We start from the raw sequence: 23160 nt of genomic DNA, 5'->3' as shown, positions 1-23160 counted from the left end.
CGCAGACAGACCATCAGACTCGCATAGGGAGCCACGTCTGGGGAGGCCTTTCTCCACCCTGGGAGAGAAAGTGAAGAATGGAGAGGGGGGAACAGGAGGAAAAGACTTAATTTTTCATCTGTCTGCAAATACATTTATGTAAAACTGTATTTTTAGTCAATCCAACAAGTATACACCCCTGAGTGCGTTGATGCACAGTCCATTTAATACCCTAAACAAAGAGCCCTTCTTTATTAACAATGGCTTACATTTAGAATCATACAATCATTAAGGATGGAAAAGACCTCTAAGATCAACTAGTCCAACCATCCACATACCACCAATACTGTCCACTAAACCAAGCTGTGACTGGCTGAAATCTATATTTCAGGTGCAAGCATTCATGAATAGGAAATGGAATCAATAGGATCAGCCTAAAATTCATCTATTCTCTGTCTGAATCTTCAGAACTGTTGATGGGAGTAAAGGAAGAAAGGTTTGTTTTGTAATGTGACCTCTAAACCACCATTTGATGAAGTGGTCTGCGTTTCTGGCCAATGACAAGTGCTGGAAACAAGAGGGCAATTCTTCACCATTGTGGAAAACTGTCTTCCCAAACAACAGTCCACAAAGGGCACTTCCAAATATAAGGGGTGAACACCTGTTGGAGGTTGTCAGAGGCCTTGAAGAATCTGAAAGCAGCCAAAACTTAGTGCATGCATGGCAACAGTGTTCTTATGTAGCTGGCAGTTTACTTATACAATAAAAGAGCCAATGTAATATTTTATACGAAGGTTTTGCAAAATTTTCTCTTTGCCCTATAAAAGACTGTTTAGATTTGACTGCAATAAAGTTAAAATTCAGTAGGCTTCTACTACTTAGCTTCTAGTACCCACTGATATGCAATGGAAAGCATGTTTAGTCGTAACAGGAAGTCCTTGTATTTAGAGAACAATTTTGTTAAATTTAAGTTTGTTAAATTTAAGTTACAAGAATTGTCTATGAAGTTCTTACACTGAACTGTGCATATTCTGGATCATTCTCTTTCATCTCTTTGCTGAAGAAATTGTCTATGTTTTTATCAGATAATATGGCTTTTACATTTGTATTACAACACAATCCCAACAGATGTAGATGATCACTAGGATAAAGAGTTTGTTTGGGCTTTGGATAATTCTGAAATGAAGACACTTCGGTTAATTATTTTTCTTTTTATTTTTTTAACCTTTAAATACAACCAAAAAAATGTCATTGGTTTTGAAACTTCTGGTGCTGAAAGAAAGGTATGAAATGTCTGTACATATTTACTCTCTCCTATAAATCCATAAACTGCCACATGTACCTGGCATGTGCAGAGACCACTGTGTTAAGTATGATTTTTATAGCTGACATTAGGTGGAAGTTTATAGAGAAACGCACTACACCACTTCTGTTGTCATCAGCTGACACCAGTGTATTTCTTGGACATAATCACTTCAGCTCCCCGGAGTAAGATCAGTGAGCAACTAATAAAAGATTCCTGTAATAAACAGACAAGGTGAGACAGTGACTACGCAGAGGAGATCAAATTGCACCTCTGGGGAATATTGTACCTTGTCTAGATGCCTAGTGAGAACACAGTTATCTTTATCACTCCTGTTGATATATCTTCCTAGAAAACTCAGAGATATTATTCTAAAACACAATTCAGTTAATTTGGAATTATAGCGATACTGTAAATGTGCCCTCCCTCTCTTATGCAGCCACCCTAATAATTCTGGGTTATAAGAGCATGCTTAACTGACTGCCTCATTGCATCATGCTCTTGATCTCTATCTAAATTCATGATGAGGCAAGCGTGCTTTAACAAAAGTTCTTCCTTGAGGGAGTCAGTGAGAAAGAAGTGTGGTGTCACCATTGCCTTGCCACTCTCTCATCTCACTGTCTATATTTGCAAGCTGAGATTAGAGCTGAGACAAGCTGACAAGGTTTATTTCATGCATTCAATGGAAAGGTGATTCAGAGGGGATATTAATGACAGCCATCTGTGTCAAAGTTTCAAATGTCAGGTCCTCTCAGAAAAAAACCACCAAAATAAGCCATCAGAACAGCAATAAGGAAGGAAGCCCTGAAGACTGGCTTTGTCCACTTTTGTGAGGCTGATGCAACATGTATACTAGGACTGTCTTTGGAACGGCTGTGGATAAGGCTGCAGTCCTAGTAAAGTGTGAAAAAAATTAGTGGAGCTATGGGAAGCTATGGAAGCCAGTGAATAGAAGCCACAACTGAGTTTAGCATTTCTAAGTTGGAATCTCATTGATACGAAAGGTAGTGTAGAGGTCACATCTTGAGACAATGACAAGTACTGACTGCAGCAGCAACTGCTGCATTAGCAAACATAGAACGCTAGTATTATGGAAGAGCTATTGGTAAATATGCACCAGCTGCCTCAAAGACGCATTTAGAGTCTACAGACCAAAAAACAAATTATGCAATGTTGCAAAGCCAAAAAACGGCACTTGAGTTTCCGAAATATTTGTCAGAGCTATGATGTTTCTCATTTGTTAAGGGCTTGAAATTATCAGATGAAAGTGTTTGTACCATTAATGTAAAAGCACGAACAGGTACTGATCAAAATCATTCTCCTTTTTAGACGAAGATGGGTGTGTCTGCTCTTAAACTGCTTATTCACACCACTTAGCACAGCATTTTAGTACTCTTTCTGTTTACAAAGGAAATGATTGTGATAAATGTAACAACCAACAGAGATAACTGTTCATTTTGCCATTTATCTGGTGTCTGCAGGGCAAGACAGTTTCGCTTTGATGTCAGGTGCTCTGCTTAGAAGAAAGTGTTTATCATTTCATTGACTTTGGTCATCAAATACTAAAAAAAATTCATGACAAAATTCTACTGTGTCACTCTCCTGTGGCAACACTTTGCATTCAGCATCTATTTGATGCTGATATGAGGAAAGGACATGAATTATCTAAAGACTAGAGCACTGCTATATAAAAGTATGAACATTAACATTCAGTATCGCACTGTGAGTCCACATAGATACCATTATGAACATATTCAATTAGGAATAGGCCCAGTCCTAATTCTGTAATATACCAAGGACTGGGAAAGGCTTAATGAACTTTTATACAATCAGAAAGCAAGTGGTTCTCAAAGCTTTTGAAAATTATACTTGTTCCACAGTTCCTTATCATTAAATTTTCAATTGCCTGAATTATCTCTATGTTTCCATTTGAAAATCAATAGGAATTTCATCACTTACAAAATGGAGAATCGTTCCTTTATATTTTTACGTTTACTGCAAATAAATCAACATTTTTAAATGGACATCTTCACTTTTTAAAATGCAAAACTTCATCAGTATTTGCTGTTTAGCTTCTTAAGGAGTTTTTACCAAAGAAACTCACAGTACTGCCAAGAGGAATTTGGACATTTCCTTGGAAGTTTTTAAAAACTGGAATGAAGGATTCTGGCTGTCACATTTCAGTGCACGTATAAGATATGGTCATGCACTATTTTTATCAATGAGAACATACACATCACATCAATAGGCTACCTCCTCTTTTTCAAGAGGGAGTAAGGGTATGCTTTTTGGTGAATTTATTTTAGAAAGAAAGTCAGGAGTACATGTTATTACTTGCTGCCAAGCAAGTTAGATACTTGTATTTGAATCTAGATGGAACTGCAATACTTAACTGAATTTGCTAGGCACAAGTACATGAAATCCAATATTGATAATAATTTATGAAGGTAAGAATACTGATTCCTATAGTATTGCTAACTTAGTTTATGATAACATAATTAGTTACACTAATAACACTGCTTAGGCACAGTGCAGCTAATTATGATATTATAAATATTAATGATATCAAGTCTTTGTATTTGATTGCCCCTAGTAGGATCATTTATCACAGTACTTCCTTTTACCCGTCTGGTGTTATTTTTCTTCCTTTTCCCCTTGAATGCTTATTCTTGGACAGTCATCCTGAGCTTCAGTTTAAAAAATATCACTGCTTTATCAATGGTGCAGCTTTACAGTTTATTATTTAGTAGCAATGATCCAAAGATATAATTCTGTGCTAAGGGCAATCAAATACAGAATCGGTTATATTCCGAATATCTTGCTCTTTTTAAATGCCTAAAAAAGCCAGCCAGCCACGATTACATCGGGCTTTGTTTTTCATTCTTTTTCATGTGACCCGTTTCAAGTTAAGATTGCTTTGAATTATTAAATGCTCCCTTAAAGCATCTTTTCACACTACCTTTTTCAACGTTAACTATTGATGTAGTGACAAGCAGAAAATTATAATTTTTTCCTTATTCAAAAAGACATTAGAAACATCTTTGTCAATGGCTGTCTGTTTAGTAAAATGCAAACTTAATTCCAAGAACATAGAGTGCTGCTTTAAAGAAGAATTGCAAAAAATCTCTGTCACATGAATTGAAAATGCTGTATTTCTACAGGTGTTACAGAAAGGAAGTTTGGATATAACCCTCTGAGACTGGCTTAACTGCTTAGCTTAAGTAGATGAAAATGAAACTGCTTATATCTTCTTTTATTTTTAAGCAGTGTATTATTCAGAGCTTTAGGAATGGGATTGTCTTTTCTCCTGAAAGGTAATGTTATAATTTTCAGAGCTCCACAGAGAACAACAATTCCGAAGTCTCTAATCTCCTGCTAAATCCAACTCCAGTCATCAGCAATGATAAGCAGAGATTTGGAGGCATTTGACACTCCAAATCCTATTCTTTTGTAATTCTTTACTTTTTACAACATTTTCAACAGTGTTATATCAGATTTTTAGAAGGATAATCAATAGGCATGATGTATAAGTGAAATCAGTCTTCAAAGGGATCCCCTCTAGTAACCAGAAACAAAAGCTCTGCCTCCCCGCTGTGCAGATATTTTGCTTAAAGCAGTAGGCAGCAGGGCGTCAGTAGGAAGCCAGTTACACCTCCCTGCTTCTCAGCGAGGATCAGCAGGTGTCCTGGTGTAGGGGTGAGCAGCACTGGGGCTCCTGCAATCTATTGTATCTGGCAAAAATCTCCAAAGATGCTTCTGTAGTAGGGAACTACTAGAGCAGAGAGGAGGGACAGTCCAGAGGTTAGGAATTCACACAGACCACAGTTTAAATTCCTGTTCCACCACTGATTTTGTAGATTTAAATGATCTCATGGAATTTATTAAATTATTCAGTTTTTCTGTTCATCACCTGGAACTTCCCTGTCTTGTAGTAGGTATGGGAGTCATTATCCATGACAGACCACGAGGTGCTCAGGCATGATGACTGTAGGATCATCTCCTACCTGATGGAGCATTCCAACTATCAACTTGGTTGTGACAGAAGCTGTCTCAGATGGTCAAATCTAGTGCTAGGGGGCTTTCATATCTCCTGAATATTTCATTATGATGGAACACCCTGGCACAGTATCAGTATCCGTCTAAATAGAGTTGAACTTCACTAAAACAAGCAGTCCAGAAGTTGTTCCAAAGCGTTTGTTATTTCACAACCTACACATTAAAACTGGACACACTACTACAAACAGAGTGGAGACATCATATTCAGAGTAAAAAGTTATCCCATATCAAGGCATTTCAAATCTGCTTCCTTAAGCCTCCCTTAGATATTTGCTAATACACTGAACAAAAAACAAACAAACAAACAAACAAACAAACATAAAGCAATTAGCAGAGACTGCGTACAGTGAAGATGGAAGTGCATAGACATAGTGTTATACAGGAATAACAATGAAACAACATACCTTTCCTATCAGATCAGCAATTCCGGATACTGGTTTTCCTTTCTGATGGCGCATGGTTGCAGGACTCTGTCCATTCCAGTCTCCAAGTTCCTCAATGCTATTCAGGTAAAGAAGAGCTCGTAGTCCAGAGCAGTAGTCATCAATAACAGTGAAATCTTGGTTCTGGATTGCACTGCACACCTATGAAATGTAAGTCTAGTTATCAACAATGTCCATACACAAGAAGAGCGAGCACATGAAGTTAGCAAACCTTTTGGATTTATTGATTACCAGATGACTCTTATTGTAACTAAACTGGTAGAGAACTATGAGAATTCAGGATATTTATTGGCTGCTTGCTCCTACATCAGTTCAGAAAAAAAAAGGACTGTGTAACTCTGATTATGTCTAGGTTTCCTGATGGAAGCCCTTAGACCAGATCTGAAGGCTGTATAGAAGCAAATCTGCAGGCCCTGCCCCAAGAGCAACCATGGTGCAATTCCAGGACTCTGCAGCCCCACACACAGATGCTACCTGCAGATGCTGGGTATTCCCTAGCCTGCTTGTTTGGGAAGCACAGATAGACTTAGACCTCAGACAAGGAGAGATTCTGTAGACCAGCCTTCCAGCTCAGAGAAAGGCCAATTAGAGGAGGCTATCCAGGATTGCAACCAATTGGGTTTTGAGTATCTCCAAAGGCACTCCACAACTTCTCAGGGTTTACTGTCCAATTGCCCTTACAGTTTTTTCATATATTTAAACTGAACTTTCTGTATTCCAACTTATGCCTATTGCTGTTTGTCCTTTCCCTGGATATCACTGAAAGGATACTTTAGGTGCTTTAGAAACACACATAGCAGTATAGCTTTATAAGCATACTAGCAACAATCCCTGATCTGCAAGGCTTAACATTTAGACATAGAACTACTGATAGCATAAAACTGCCTGATAAGTTACAAGGTTTTTTTTAAACTACCCTGTGGATATCGGCTCTGATTGAAAACCACAGAGATCCCAACTAAACTGACAACAAGTGAATAAAATGCTCCAGCTCCTCTCTGAACACATTCTCATTAGCTAAATCCTAACCCACCAGTGGAGAGATACAGGGTTGGTTGACTACTGCTAATTGTCATTCCCTGGAAATGCTCATAAATTCCAGATGTGTCAGTGTTTTCAGATTCTGATTCAGCTTTTATTCTAAAAACTAAGAACAATGCTCCTGATAAAACTGGCATTTACATACACACATAATGAGCATAAAATTGAAATAGCTATCTACCTTTGAATATGAATGTATGGATGTGCTCAAATGCAGGCACACTCTTTGGATATGAAAATATACTTCAGACATGTTTGGTATCAACCTAATAAATAATACAGGGAAAATTAAATGCAGGAACTACAAAATTCTTTTTCACATTTAAGATATGATAATACAACTTGCAAATTTGCAGAAAGGTGCACTTCACGTTGTAAAATACCATACACTATTACTATGCAAGAGAAAAATAAGGACAAACTACAATTTAAGCAGAAGAACATTTTCTGTGCAGTGCATTTACATTACACAAAATCTGTTTTTCTGCAGAAACAGCATGGGCATTAATTAGGTCTGCTATGCCTTCCTCAGACTTCAGACTTTTTTATTATTATTCCAGAGAAATTACAGAGAACATCCTAATAATTTCTGGTACATGATATTTAACTGCAAAACTCAATTGCTGCTTATTTAAACCTCTTTGTTAACCATGGAATTTTCTATTATTTTTGTGCACAGGTACTCCTGTTATTAGCTATGCTTAAAAATACTAAAACTGTAAAAAACAAAAAATAATAAAAAAAATCAGTTAAAAGCTACATTATGTCATTTGAAATAAGTTCAGGCACTGTTGTCAAAATCTTGAAGTATTTTGACAGGATGTATATACATGAGATACACTGGAGGATACCTGTAATAACCTTATAAATAAGGAGGCTTTTACTGTTTTCTATCTTATCGTGCAGTGTTATGAACTGCAACAATATAAAAACGTGCAGATGATGATATCACACTAAGACTCACTGGGATCAATCCAAGTTCCATGTGTGTTTCACTGTTTGTCTTCAGTGGGAAGCCAAGTAGGTTCCAGAACTGAAGGCAAAATATAGTTTTTTTTGTTGGTGGTGGTTTTTTTTGTTTGTTTGTTTTTGTTTTTTTGGTTAAAGAAGGTAAATTACTGCACTGAGGAAAAATATTATCTGAAATAGAAAGTCCTAGAAACTAAATTAGTGAGTGTTTTCAGACAACCTTGCTCTTCTGTAGAAGCCTTATGACTTTGGTGCCCAATGGTGCAGATAACTCCCCAAAGACACGCTTTTCATCGATTTCACTGATAAAAGCAGGGGAATATTTTTACAGGCTTTTCCTGGAACAAGGAATATTCAAACATCAGTGCATACAAAACCAACAGAAAGAGTTTTGGTCATGTTTCTGGAGAACTCCAAAACATTTTGAACTTCAAAATTTCTTAAGCTGTACATATCAGATGATGATAGTTGTGTTTTAATCTTATAGTATCTTCCATTGATCTTCCAGTCAATGCAGAAAGCTTTGTTGCCTTTTAGAAGGGGTTGAAAAAGGGAAAGGGGCACTGCACCATGTTAGCCATGACAATTTCTACACTGCAGAGATAGCTGGCTGCCTCTGTTTAGATGACACTGTGCCCCCTTCTCAGCACAAGAGAGGTGGCAGGGCAGCAGACCAGGTGAGACATAAACTCACACTTCCAGGAAAATCTCAGAACTGAGCTGACCTGTCTCACACATCACCAGTGCACCCGCTTTGGTCCAGCTGATTGCAGTGGGAGCAGGCATGCTTACTCTCCTTGCAAAGCTGAACGTTGAACACTCACCTCTGCTGATATCTTATTTTACAGGTGTGAAGAGCAGCAAAAGTGGTCCAGCTACAGCTGTATTTAAAATGGAACTACCTTTTGATTGCACCCTCATTTAATGTCTTATTAAACCACCTCAACAGGAGATTAATGCAAACAGGGTGCTACCCAGACAGCTGCTGTCAGTGCCTTGTGCTTGAACCTGATGGAGAGCAGCCCTGTCTGCTCCCCCCCTCTCCTTAATATCAAGCTTTTCAAGACCAAACACAATGAAATTTGCTTCCCTTTAGACCCTGAAGTAAAAGCCTAAACTTCACAACTGATCACATATGAATGGTTATATTGCTTCAGACCAGTAGCCCAAAACCTGTGGCCAACAGAAACTGCTTATGGAGAAGAAGTGGGTTGGCTGCTTATTTGGTTGAACATCCCAGGTTTTGGAAAGCAGAAGTGCAGGTAGCAGAGGCAGCATCTGTTCAATGTCCCTTGGTCCTGCATAATACAAGTGAATCAGTCTTGTGAGTTAAGTAACATTCAGCAGTGCACTGACCCAGGCTTTCACCTGAAATGGTTAGGTAGAAAGTAGCCTTTTCTTCTTCAGAAGAGGAAGGCCCTATAAGTAATCAAGGGACAGAAAGTGAAGTGAAGATCACAGTGAAGTCGTCAGCTGTCCATTGCTTATATTTGTCTCTAACATTGGACTAGAATTTGGGCAAGAAAAGAAAGGCACAATTTTTTTCCTGTTTATAAAGGTAATGTGTATTATTCTTATTGCATTTATGTACAGGAGATAATTTTGCACAAGCTTGGTTTTAGTGCATTGCCTGACTATGTGACATCCTTGACAGTAAGATCCCTTCTTTCTACCTAATCCAGATTCCTCTTTCTTTCCAGCGGTTATCCTTTGCTCCCCAAAAGAAATAAACAAGCTGGCATACTGTGTATGATCAGTAATACTGCACCCTTAATATTCTGAAATACAAAACTGTTCAGTATAAGTTGCAATGGTAGGTAACAATTCTAATCTATACAGACACGTCTGAGATACTAAAAGACACACAATGCCTGCTTTGCTGCTGGTAAATCAAACATACACAGCATGATCTCATTGGGGAATGTGGGTGCGAAATGAATCACAGGCTAACGCTCTAAGTGAAACTGCTCTGCAGAATGCAGCAATGGAGGAAGCATTCAAAGGTCCCTGCTGATGTCTTGCATACAGAATGACCTGTCTGCGCTATTACTAAATAAACATAAATACTCAGTCTAGATTTGTCAAAGGATCTAGAGCTATTACAAATCATACTTGAGGAACTGGAGTAATTTGCCACGTTGCTATTATTGTGTAAAAGGAATTTTACAGAATACATGATTTTTTTTTTTAATCATTCACATCAATCTGAAACTTTTAATTTGCATACAATGAAGAAAAAGTTCATTATCAGTGACAGGTTCTACTACAGCAGTTATACAACACTTTAAGTGCCTCTGCTTTTAGCAGATATTACACAACAAGGAGAAAGCAATTTCTGAAGTCTTTCCTGAGACAAATCCCTTAAGAGATCTGTGTAAGAACTTTAGGGTTTAGCCCATAACCAATGTTTCTAGTAGGAACAGGAAGAATATCCCCACGCTGCATTATTATCCTGCCCAAACTCTGGCATAAGCCAGGGGGCTGTATGCAAGACCTGTGCCATTCGCTCAGTGCCCTGAACAAAGCGGCTGAAGCATTTCCAGCCAGATCATCCACTGAAACAATTTTTATTCAGTGCTTTTCTCACCTTTTCAATGGAGGATGTTGCAGATGACAGAATAATTTCTATAAAACTAGAAAGAAGAAATCAGTGTGTCAGAGAATCTGGTCTGTTTAATAATGAGTTGCTTTTCAAGAAGTCTTCTAATCATACACAAGAAGTGTGATTAGATCTGTGAGAACAAGAACACTGCAATGTCTAGCAGCAGTCATGCTCCTATTTGAAACTGTCTCAAGATCACTATTAAATCCCTTCGCATTTGTGGTAGGTGGTTTAAGAGACAATAGCTTGGAGAAAATTTTAATTTTTAAACCCTCCACAATATATACACGTCGCTCTCTTCAGAATACAGGTGTAAAATCATTGTCATTTTTAAGAAACCAGAAGTAACGGTAAGGAGGCATATGGGTGGCACTGACACACAGTGGAGTAAGAAGATTGATGGATATATATTTGTATACAAAAACGCAAAGCACATAGTTTGACTGTTCTACCATATTAGTTTCCATTTGCTGTAACTGTACAACATCAAAGCAGTGATGTCCTCATATAATGCATTTAGTGATAATGTAACAGGCGAGCAATAAACAAACAAACAAACAAACAAACAAACAAATAAATAAATAAAATCAAAGTGAGAGTTTCTAAGTAGTTTCCTGGCAATTGAAACAGCAGGCTCTTTCATCTGTGCTGTAACTGTGGCAGTGCATTGATTTAAACTCCTTCTGAGATCTCAAATGCTTTTATATTCTTAGGTCTTGCTGGCTGCTTTCTTTTTGCTTTTTTTCCTCCCTTCAAATGATAAAATTCTAGCATTTAGCAGAATGCCATCTTGCTTCCCCAGAAGACGGAGACTTATTTCAGCTTTGGTTCTAAACTGCACAGGATCTCTAAATAAAATAGCTCTCAAAATGCCATCCTATTAGGAAATCAGTCTTTGACTTCACAGTTTCTAATATTCTTATCATAGCAAGCGAATAAACAAATATTATTCCTCTTGGATACCCAGGAGAGGTTTTACAATGAATTAACATTTATTTTCTATTAATTTGGCTGTCTTTGAAATATTTTTACTGATACATCCAAATGGTAAATAAAATAATTATATACTGTTTTGATTTTATATTATATATTCTATTTTAACATTATCTATCACCATTTTACAGAAGCTTTCTTTTTCTACTAAAATTCTTCCTGATAACTACTGAAAACATAAATCCTCCTTCCTGTTAGAGAAATATTTATGAATGATTCTAAGGTGTTTTTCAATGTATAGCTTTGGCTACTGATTTTTTGTTGTTGTTCTTTTTTTTTTTGTTAGCATCTAAAGACTAAGATACTGGTGGAAGAAGACTGAAAGCGTAAATGAATGCATGGTGCTTCAGGAAGGATGCTCTTTTTGCCTATCTACCTATCCATATAAATCAACAGCCTTCAGAAAATTAATGTTATTGTTGTGGGCAAAAGCATGATTTTGATCTGGGGAAGGTATACATAAAATTTTAAAATTATTCTCAATAGCAACGGGGAAAAACTGACTCAGCTGAAAGGGAGATCTTACTGGGCCATGGAATCTATCTGCTGCATAGCCCTCGGCTATGGAAATTACAGTGCATGCTTTCCAGCTCCTCTACAAGAATCTACATGTGCCCAGACATGCAAAGCAAAAAGCAGTACACACTGGTTGCCCAACACAGTGCTCAGAATAAAGTGGAAAGAGCTGCTACCTGACAGAAAGGAGACATAAAATCTTCTCCAAGGGGGGTTTCTGTACTTACAATCTTCAGGATAACAAAGTCCATGGAAAAGCTGCCTATGTAGCGGTGGTTCCTCCTCCTCACGTCTCAGTGAGCACTGCCTTAGGAGTACATTAAATGCATAGCCTAAATTATCCTTTCTATCAGTAATTATTAGTTTTGCTGAAGGGTTGTAGGATTAAGAAATATTAGTGGAAGTGGATTATCAGACAATGTGGTGCACTCTCTGGAAAAAAACAAGATTCTTTGTTACAAAGAATAAATTTGTAACTGAGCGAAAGCTTTCCAAATATTGATACAGTACAGATGGAATGATTTGATTCATTCACATTAGCTGCTTAAATGACTCTAGAGATATAGGTTAGCAGATGGGATGTTACTTAACAAGGCTTCAGCTACTGGATCAAGATGCAAAACTGATTTGGATGATGGCTGATAGCCTTTTTAAAACATTAGAATTGAACTATATGAACTAATGAACTACTGTTTGTTCCAAAGTCCAGGACAGCTTTCAGAAAGCAATCTGATGGACTTCTATACTGTATCTACGAATGTCCTGAGTTATGGGAAAAAAGAAAAACAACACAATCTTTTTTACTGAGTTCTAGGTTTAACATCCTAATATGTAGAGGGCTTAGTGGCGGCACTGAAGGGGAAACATTTAGCAGAAAGATTCAAAGATGCTAACTGCTCTGTGATTTGCAAGTAGGCAACCACTCTCACGTGGGCTTAAGAAACCTGTATAAAAAAAAGACTGAATGATAAAACATCATGTGAGTGTCAGTAATGAAATATCTTAGTTTTCTAGTTATGCAGAGAGAGCTCATCAGTGAACTGTTATTCTAATCAAAAGTATAGGCTAATGTCAGTAAGTAATGAAGCTCAAAATGAGCTCAAAGGAGATGAAGGTCTTCAAGAAAACTTGCAGGATAAGAGCTCTACCTCCTCTACAACTCAGATCCTCTCTATAGCAGGACAACAGAGTGCTGAAATGGTGTTGAGCAGCGCAGAGCTGACATTTAATGAGGATGGGGGCAGGAAGCACAGGTAAGGGAAGCAGGCAGCTGTAGGTGGGCAGCAAGAAGATGCACACAGCTCACTGTAAAGCCACAGAAGCCTGCTGAGATAGGCTGTGAGGAAAAACTGCCTTAGCACCAAGATGACATCCCTGAGTACAGGGCACAAACCTTGTCTAGCAACCCTGGGCACTAGTGAGTGGCTAGCAACGTCAGAGAAGAAGGCTAGAATCCACTGATACAGCAGGAAATAAGAGCACTGTAAGGGAGCTATTAGGCATGTTATTCGATGCATTAATTCATAGCCTGCTCCAAAGTACCTTTCCTCCCCTTTTATCTAAATACCTAAACTGGACATTTAGAAGTGGGAAACTGGTACTTATCAAGAGATTCTGAGTGATACAGTTCTGTGTCCCAAATCTTTGAGAAGAAAATTACAGAAGAAATCAAGAATTTTCAGAAGGCTCCCTGTGGTAATTGTATTTTGGATGCTTTTTTTTCCTTCTGTCAACCATCCCTAGAGGAATGGTTATATTTCCTTATCTCACTAGAGCATTCTGTCAGTACTTGGAACAGCAAAGTGGACCTTTATGCAGTAGGTGGGCAAATACACTGATAAAAGTGCTGATCGTGATCATCTTCGCCCAGAAAACAAATATGATTCCACACGCCTTGAGCACTGAGCAGTGTGGAGACAGCCTCATAATCAGCCATCTACAGCAAATTGTATCACTGTACTCTAGATCCATAAAATGAAAGATAGCGTTGAAAGCAGATGAACTAACTCCCCTGTGTAAACAGTGCAATCACATACACAGGCTCTCCATCCTTAAATATATTTTGAATATCACTTCATATTTTGTTTGTTAACACCTAAAGGTCTCACCTCTCTCTTACAAGTTGTGTTGTGGAAAATGAAATCTTCCCTTTCTCCCAGTGGTTCTGCAGCTGCTGGCACAGAATCAGCAGCTGTGCCAGATAGATGGAGATTTACTCAACACATTTCAATGTCCTATATTCTCCAGTTCCTCAAAAGGTATTTCTAAAATAGATACTAGTTAAATTGCTCAGACCTAGAGGTTTGATGTCAAAAGCCAGACAGCCCCATAACACATTTAGTCAGAAGTTAGTAACATTTTTAAAATTATTTACTTATTTATTTACTTTGTGAGCTAAACAACAGGAACTCCATCCTGTCTTGACTGGAGTCAATAAGCTTTTCCATTTTTGGAAATGCATGTTTGTCAGAAGCGAGAGTGGCTCTAGGAAAACACGCTTTTCAGAAAAAAACTGTATCCTGAAAAAATGTGTGGAAAAAGTTTCAGAATTGCCACTACGTGCTGTTTGACAACATGAAATGCAACAGCTCCATTTAGCTTGAAAATGTCTATTTTGCAATCTAAGTTAATTGGAATGAAAAGGTTGAAACTAAAATATGCTGCAAAGAAATTGAAACAAAAATTTGATTCACTTAAATAATATTTTTTCTTCAACAGTTAAAACAGTTATCAGTTAAAATGAAAAATCATTTCCATCATGAAACTTTCCTGTGACAGAATAACTATTTCTTGGTCATCGGCTTCTCCCTGTGCAGCTTTCCTGTGGCCTCTTATCTGCAGGAGGGTAAACACATCGGTAAGGCAGAGGCTCATTAATGCATAGAAAATCCAGGTTAGAGCTTCTGAGTTTTTCAACCCAGGACAGTGAATCAGGCACAGCAGGGACTTGAACCCAGATCTATTTTGATTAAATAAATTTGTCAATGAGGAACAGTTTCCTCAAAGAAGTTTTTAACAAACTCTAATGAGAGCCATCTACTAAGGGACGTCATCCTGTGACCAGAATTCTGAAAGCTTCCTACTTCTCAAAATCAAACAGAAAAGCAATTTTTTCATTTTGGAACCTCAGTTCAGTCCTGCAATGATTAACCCCTCATCCTTGTGAGTCTTTCTCTCTACTACTGTCACATTTTATTTCAGCTAAAATTACTTTCATCCTTTATCAGCTTGCCTGTACGAATTTGTGCAGCAGCTGCTGTGTCCATTGAAGAGTGAGATTCATGTGAATAAAATAGTTCTGACCCTCTGAGTCCTCCGTGTCTGAGATAAAAACCCACTTCCACATTTCCTTGGGGATTGTTTTACCTATCTCTGTCCAAAAAATAAATATCAGCAAGAAAAGCAGTGACATAACTCAGATACTGAAGGAAATTAAACCCTTTCTTAAATGTACTGCCAGCTTCAGAAAAATGGTTTCTCTGTTTGTTTCTTTCATTCAAATTGCGTGGATAAAAGGACTTCTCGGCAGACAGACCAAGCTGTGTCAAGGGGCTTATGTTGTAGCAAGAAAAATACTTCAAAAGGCATTGGGGCCCCCAATCCCAGATTGCTTCCTCCATCCTGGGCAGAAAAAAAGATTTTTCTACCTCTGAGGAAACCAATGGAATGGTCATCTGGTCTTGTTAAACTGCAATCAGCCCTGGACCAACCCAAGCTGGTGCACAGCCCACAGACTGCAGGATCAACGGAGCTGTGACAATACAAAATGGAAAATTTCTTGCTTGCGTACATTCTTTGTATGGCTGATAATGTTTCCCAGAAAAACGTCTCTGACAGCAGAGCTTTGCAATCCTGAATGTTTTGCGTTTTCCCTTGTAGAAAAATCAAGCCCTGTGCCAATACAATAGGTGTAATTTAAAAGAAAATATGGGAAATTCTCTAATTAATAGAGATAGCAGTAACAAGAAAAGAAACTCAGCATTTTCCACTGTGCTTATCTTTCCTTCTCTTTACATTTTCAATATCCAATATGAGTTGGAAACATTTTCAGTTTGATTTCCAGTCCCTTCCATGTTGAAACCCAAGAGTAACTTTGTCTACAACAAAACTAGGAAGCCAAATTTCTTTTGAAAAGTCATCTCCATGTTTCTTCTACTTTTTAAACTTCTAAACAAAATCACTTGACATCAATTCACACCATGTCCTTTTACCTGCAGAGAGGACTGGTCTGTGCTCATTCAGACAGTGGCAGTGTGAATCCACACCAGTAGTGTGTATCCACATTAAAAACAGAAACAATATTGGAAAGAGAAACAGTATTGTGGATCCTTGGGATACGGAAGGAGAGACAGTGCTGCTAGAGCAATTACTATTTGCATGTCTTCAAACCTGAAGTATCAAGCCACCAGACCCGGAGTGGACACCTGGGTAAAGAAGGGAAGGTGAAACTCAGTGTCCCCAGCTGCAAGAGCTGGGAACAGATCCTCTGCAGAGCCTGGGAGCAACTGGGAGCATTTGAGCTGATGCTCCATTGAGACCTAATTGTTATTAAATAATTATTACCATTCAGTGATAGTTAAACCTACTTTGCATGAGAATCCATTATAAGAATGACAAATAGCAATTGTTATGGAATGAGCTTGAATTCATTCTTACAAATTTATGAAATAACAATCCTATCTATGCAGACCTCATTTACTAGCTGGTGAAATGAGCAGAAAAAAAGGAAAGCTAATAGATAAATCCCTTAAGCAGCCCCAAACAAAATGTAAAACTACTGCAAAACTGCACAAAATAAAAGGCGTTATTAGCTTAGAGTTCAGTCCAGAACTTTGACATGGTGGTTCGAACACTGTAACTTTTCATTAAAAGTGGCAAAAAAATAAAAGTAAATATCAATAATGAAAACGTGTTATAACCTGATATTTTTATCCACGACCAAAGAACTTTCTAGAGTTTTTTGTCTGAGAAATTGAGATTTCCACTGAAAGGAATTCTCACCAGCAATTAGCAATTTCCATTTCAAGTATATGTAACAGAGCAAGCATGGCAGTCCTCTAATGACTTATTTTTATTAACAAAAGAAGACAGACAGTTGAGAACAGGTTGAGTTTCTCTAATTAGCAGTGAGCAGAGAAAAAAGCAGAAAATAACGAAATGTTTATTAGAAGGATCACTGTATGTATCTCTGTCCCAACTCCTCTCTCTTCCACATTCCTTTTTCTTTTGATTTTATTTCGACATGTTCAAACAGCACTTTGTTCCCTCTTTTGTTTCTCCATGTACTGCAAATTTCAGCTCTGCAAAGAAGGGCCACTCCATTCAGTGCCACGGCCATTGAAGACTTTTTTAAGCATGCGGCTCTGTGAGCAGCAGAGCTAATGATACCTGGCTTCCAGCAGGTCTGTGTCTCCTGGTTGGGTTCTCTGACGTCTAATAAGGTGTGACTGCCAATTAAAGCCTTTCCTGTGGCTGACACAGCCCTGGCAGTGCTGTCCCATGTGGATTCTCAGAGGTCTAATGGAGGTGAGCCTATAGCATGATCGTTCTTACAGTGAAGGAATGCAGGTACATACTCTCCACTGACTGACTTTTTCATTTTTTCAAAACTTGTTATTGTAAAATAATTTCTATCTTCTGCCAAATTTCAAATAAAATGGCTGCAAAGTTCAAATGTGTCTGAGGATACTCAAAAGGATGTACAAACATATCAAGCTTCTTTGGGAAAATAGGCTTACTATTTTTTATAACTCTGCTTCTACCTGAGGATATTCTTATCTAAATCAAAAGACTTACATGTGAAAGGCGTGTTTGCCTTAAGTGGCATTTTGTTTCCTTAAAATTATTGGCAGACGTAAAGAGCTATTTCTTGAATCTGTCTGACTCTCAGTCATACAGCTCTGGTGACCTGCTACTGCATCCAGCAATCTATTTGTTGGTGAACAGCCTTGTACAGGTTTTGTTCTTCTACCCCAAGCCACAGTGTGCATCAGAAGCTGTGCGCTGCCAACAGATGCTGAAGCACACCTGTTCTCTGTCACCAGAGCTCTCAGATACAAACCTCCCTGCCAACACGACGAAAAGCCTCTGTTCCCCAGTGTGGTGTATGGGTGGCAGGGGCTGAGTGGGGTGGGCAGGAGAAGCCCAGCCATAGAGACTGCATCCTGTGCTTGAGACTTGCCTGCAGCCTGACTTCACATTCCCCACACAGAGCTGAGATTAGACACAGGGAATCACCGAGCCCTTCTGCGTTCAAAGTCACTGTTATTCAACACAAGATGAAATAGTTTTCAAGTATCACTGGTAGAAACTTGGAATTCCAAAACAGTGGGCCTGTTCTACCACTGCCCTGCTCCATCAGCCCTGCGATTATCACCTCTTCTTCACCAAACCACTAACTGGCACAAGCAATAATTCCTGGATGAGATATTTTTGGCCTCAGCTAGTCCTCACTTATCTCAACATCAATGCCTTCACTGACTTGAGCAGACATCAAGATGAGCTTAAAAAAAACCACTAATTAAGTGCACAGAGAACTGGCTCTCTGTTTCACAGTTCTGTAGCCTATAAAGACATGGAAAAACTGCATCAGAGACCTTAAGAATTAAAAAAAAAAAAAGGGGGGGAAATATGGTAAATTATTACAGGATACATTTACATCAGTGGGTTTTTTTTTTTTATTTGCTTGTTTTTTGAGTTTGGGGATGAGAAAATGACAGCATCTAAATATTAAGATATGACATAATGTTTATGACTTTTTTCATATCATTTTAGTGATTACGTTTTCAGAGCCTTGCTTGTATTTTCCGACATCCAGGACACTTTATACCTCATGGAAGGGTTCCTTGCAGGTTTCATATTTGTACAAATAGAATAACACCACCCTCTCGGAGTTCATATCCCACTAGTTTGTGATGGGAAAGCTTGTTTATTCATGCACAAGCGGCCATCCCTCTGTTATAAAACCTCCTAGCTAAAAACTTCAGTAAAATGTCTGCTGAAGAAAAAATAATGATCTAACTGTCCCGAATCCCTTGAGACTCTGGCTCCAAAGAGGTACCAACAAGAAATCTCCTTGAAAATGTTACAAAAAAATACAAGCAGTCTCATAAAAACAACTGTGTTCCACACTGGGGGCAGATTTTATCTTGCAGAAGCAAAAAATGTCCCTAGTGGTTTCCCATCTGGAAAATATTTCCAGAAGGGGTTTTGATCTTGGTCAGACCCCTAAGATGCCATGCAGGGATGGCAGTACGCAGGAGAGGAGGGCACAGGCTGATCCAGCCTCACACAGCTGCCCCAGGATACAGGCACTCCCACAGCACTCCCTGCCTGCAACAGAAGGTCCTGGTGCAAGGAGCGTGCAGCAGCACACACTGCTTTGCTGCACTGCTGCAGTGCCTTCACCCAGCCCTGTTCCATCTGGAAGCCTAGAGCAGGGCTTGGGGTGACACTGGTGGCTGCCCTCTGCCAGGTGGAACCTTAGGAGAAGGCAGTAAATGGGTGGATTTTCAATCTTGGCTGTGCAGAGAGCCTCACAGACATCCTTGCTGGAAAAACTGGGGACAGGTATGTCCTCTGTTTTATAAGAACAGAAATATGCTTGAAAAGAAACACGTATTCTTTTCAAGTTAATGACTAAAATTTGAGATTAGCAAACGTGTTCCATACCAGAATATAATGTTAAAAGACTCTGCCATGAAAAATGTATACTTCAGAAAGTACCCCTTTGTTCTACCTTCTTTTTTTTTTTGTTACAGCTGCTAGAAATAATGACTACAGAATCTCTTTCAACAAAAGGTCATTTATGTCAATGGACAGAACACAGAGGATCAGATCACCTGCGGTAATTGCAAATTAATGCTCTACTGCTAATGCATTAACTACACAATATTGATCTACAATTGAATCATACAGGCTACTGTGAAGTGATTTTTACTTTAATATTTTTATGCTTTTATTGCTTTTTCCATAATGCATTTTTTCTTTCCACTGGAATTTTCTATAATTGTCTCTATTTTTAATTTCCTACAGCAAGATGACTTTGAAAAATGCAAGTCTGCTTCAAAGCCTTGTAAAAATCTGACAAACCATCAATGTGACATGCTAAATCACATACATGACGCAAAAGATGCAAAAAATTCAATATACATCTTATTTTGATTAATTGTGGCTTTAAAAAAAAGCTCACTTATAGAAAAAGCCCATATTTCAGCCCCCTGGAAGCCTATAGTAATGAACTGTACATCAAAAAGTTGCAGCTAGACATCTCTGGAGCTCTGGAGCTTTGTGTATATGAGGAATGCAGGACTGGAAAAAGGAGTGCACGACAGAGTTATTTTTTTATTCCAAGCTTGTACTTAAAAAGCATTGGGGTTTGGGTGCCTTACAAAGAACTACCATCCTAAGGAATCAGCTAAAAAATCACAAAAACATTTCAGCCTTTTACTGAAAAATGTTAAAAAAGTGTTGCTTTTCTTCCTCACTATATCATAATATGGAATAATAAGGATAAATTGCTGTATAAAATTTTAATTTCAGCTACAACTGACTAGAATGATCCAGTTGCTTTAGATATCTGATGCAAAACTTCCTCACATACAAACATTTTGTCAGTAGTAGCCTAAAATTCTGCTCTCTGTTTTCTAAGGCTGGAGACAGAATGCACAGCGAATGCTGACATTCTTTCCCAGAACCATTCCCTAACAAACCTGATCAATACCACTTGAGGCTGTTAGAGCATGCATCAAAATATGGGTTTATCACCTGACTCCTTACTTGCATGCCCATGTACGACAATTTTGTAAATGGAAAATTAAGAATTTCCATTTTGTTAACAGAAAATAAATCCCCATATTTTAAAATAAAAGCAATTGGAAAGAAGAAAAAACAAAAAACAATGGAGAACTGATCACAGGTGGAATAGCTGCAGAGGCAAACCTGATCCTGGTTTTAATGGGGGTACATTTATTATTCATAAGCCTCTTTTCTAAGAGATACCACATGGCAATTAACTCACACAAAGCCTTTGTATTTTCCTTGCTGCTGAACATCATCCTCTCATGGCAGAGAAGACATTGGACTCTTGTCCAGGCAAAACAAAGAGAAGCCAATGGCCATACAAGCACTGCCATCCTGGGCTCTCTAGCTGTCCTCTGCAGATGGATCACTGCAGTCTGTGCTGCTTAATTGCATCAGACATAATGTGTTTAAATGCTGGATGAACTGACAATTTGCACCCCATTAAAACACAGCTAACAGGGGCACATCCACACACTGTTCTTTGTAACAAGGTGGTGGTAGCAGGGCCAGTGGGCAGGTTCAGGTTTTTAGCTGGAAGCAGGTGAGGAGATTCCTCTCATTTGGCACAGCTGGGTGCAGAAAGCATGTCCACACTGCCAAAGCCGTGGCTGTTTGCTTTCTGCCTCTGGAGCAGTCTATCACTTTTGCTGAGAAAGCAAAAGTGACCTGTCAAAGCAACAGGAGTTTTCACTGTTCAAGACAAAAGAACTGAGGCATTTGGTACCAAGGACGTTTTAAGAGAGAAATTGGGATTCGAGGAAAAGTATGTTAGGCAGCTATTTGTATGACCTTGACATCAGAGATAACTTGTTCCAAAGATAACTTGTGAAGAAGAAGTTGCCTTCTTCTGTTTATCACAAAGTATCTTGCCTGAGCAGCAAATGGATGTTTCAGTCTAGCCCCAGAGAAATGTATTCCTTGTATAAATGTCTATACAAATTACCTGTTTCCCTCACTTTTCCATTTGCCCTTCCTTAGATGAGAGAAATTTATGGCATACTCACTATCTAGCATGACGTTTTCTAAAGACTTTTTTTTTTAAATAAATGTAATTGAACTAGTTCAGCCTTTACATACACAGCACTTTTAGAATCCATTTATCTCAGATAAGTTCAAATGACTTCCTTACTTCAGAGAAACAAAAATAAGCTACTCAAACTGAGGATGGGGTTGATCTAGAGGAGTTTTAAATCAGTTCTAGAGCTGATTAAACTGGTGAAGTTTGAATATAGTGAGAGTTTTTTCATCATCTCTGGGAAAGGCTGGTTGGAAAAAGAAATTATTCTCTGAAGCATAGAATACCAGTATAGATCCATTTCTGGAAGCTAGTTCCAGAGAATGTAACTATTAGTTAAAAGAAAATAATAATAGTGTATCTAAAGGGAGGCTAAAGGAAAGAAGGGGACAGATTCTTTAGCAGGGTCTGTAGTGACAGAACAAGGGGAAAAGGCTTCAAGCTCGGGGACGGTAGATTTAGGTTAGATATAAGGAAAAGGTCTTTTACAATGAGAGTGGTGAGGCCCTGGAACAGGTTATCTAGTGTTGTGGTTGATGCCCCATCCCTGGAAACTTTCTAGGGCAACTGATCTAGCAGTGGTGTCCTTGTTCATTGCAGAGGAGTTGGACTAGATGGCCCTCAGAGGTCCCTTCCAACTCTAAGGATTCTATGATTCTATGAACTATGTTGGTAATCCTGTCATAAAAGAAAATTATCTTTGCCATTGTCTCATTACCAATGATGCAAAGTAGAAGAAAACAAAACAAAACAAGAAAATAAACAGCTACACAGTCTATATAAAGGAAACATGCGTAAATGACATTTTAAAACTTCACTTTTAGCCATCCGGAAACAGATGTAGTAGAGGTAGAACAGAAAATCATTTTGCTATGTGTAGTTGAGATCATGTAACATTGTAATTGACAAAGTCATCAAAACTTGAGCATTATTAGCAATAATAAATGAAATACATAGCACTAAAAACATTCCCTTGCCAATCCTACTTTTTTGTTGACAAATGCTGCTCTGTAATTTGTACCATTACTAAGTACTTATATTTAAGAAGCTCTCAGAACATTGTTTAAAAAAGGTAGATATTTTGTTTGTTCATGGGAAGTTTGAAGCATTCTTAAACAAACTTAAAAGATAGGAAATAGTATTAACAAAGCTAAAAAAAATTTAACAAATCTATAGAATACCAGTTGTCTTCCACTTCAGCTCCCCAAAATACTAATTTTAAGCATATTAAAAAAATAAACAAACCAAAATACCAAATTGCCCTAAAATTTCTAATTATTTTTAATTGATATAGTGAACACATGACCATTGTCAGTAGTCACCATAGCTGTGCATAAAGGATGGTCACACTGAATCTAATTTTTAATGTTGCAGTGAATTGTGAGAATGAAACCACTTCAGTCATCCCATGGAGTGACCCAAAGCCAATATCCACAGCTGC

The 23160-nt window shown here is 38.2% G+C and overlaps 1 protein-coding gene across 1 annotated transcript in view; it reads right to left on the bottom strand.

Moving 5' to 3' along the window:
• Positions 1-23160, bottom strand: part of DPYD (dihydropyrimidine dehydrogenase) — a 317439-nt gene that overhangs the window by 39310 nt on the left and 254969 nt on the right. Inside the window, exon 20 of the mRNA XM_085231702.1 lies at positions 5743-5922. Within this exon, the coding sequence (XP_085087828.1) occupies positions 5743-5922 (180 nt within the window). The remainder of the gene's footprint in view (positions 1-5742; positions 5923-23160) is intronic.

Source organism: Meleagris gallopavo, chromosome 10, assembly GCF_905368555.1.
Source record: "Meleagris gallopavo chromosome 10, MGAL_WU_HG_1.1, whole genome shotgun sequence".
In the NCBI taxonomy this organism is placed as follows: domain Eukaryota; kingdom Metazoa; phylum Chordata; class Aves; order Galliformes; family Phasianidae; genus Meleagris; species Meleagris gallopavo.
The sequence above is the reverse complement of the archived record's forward strand: the minus strand, read 5'-3'. Positions and strand labels throughout refer to the sequence as shown.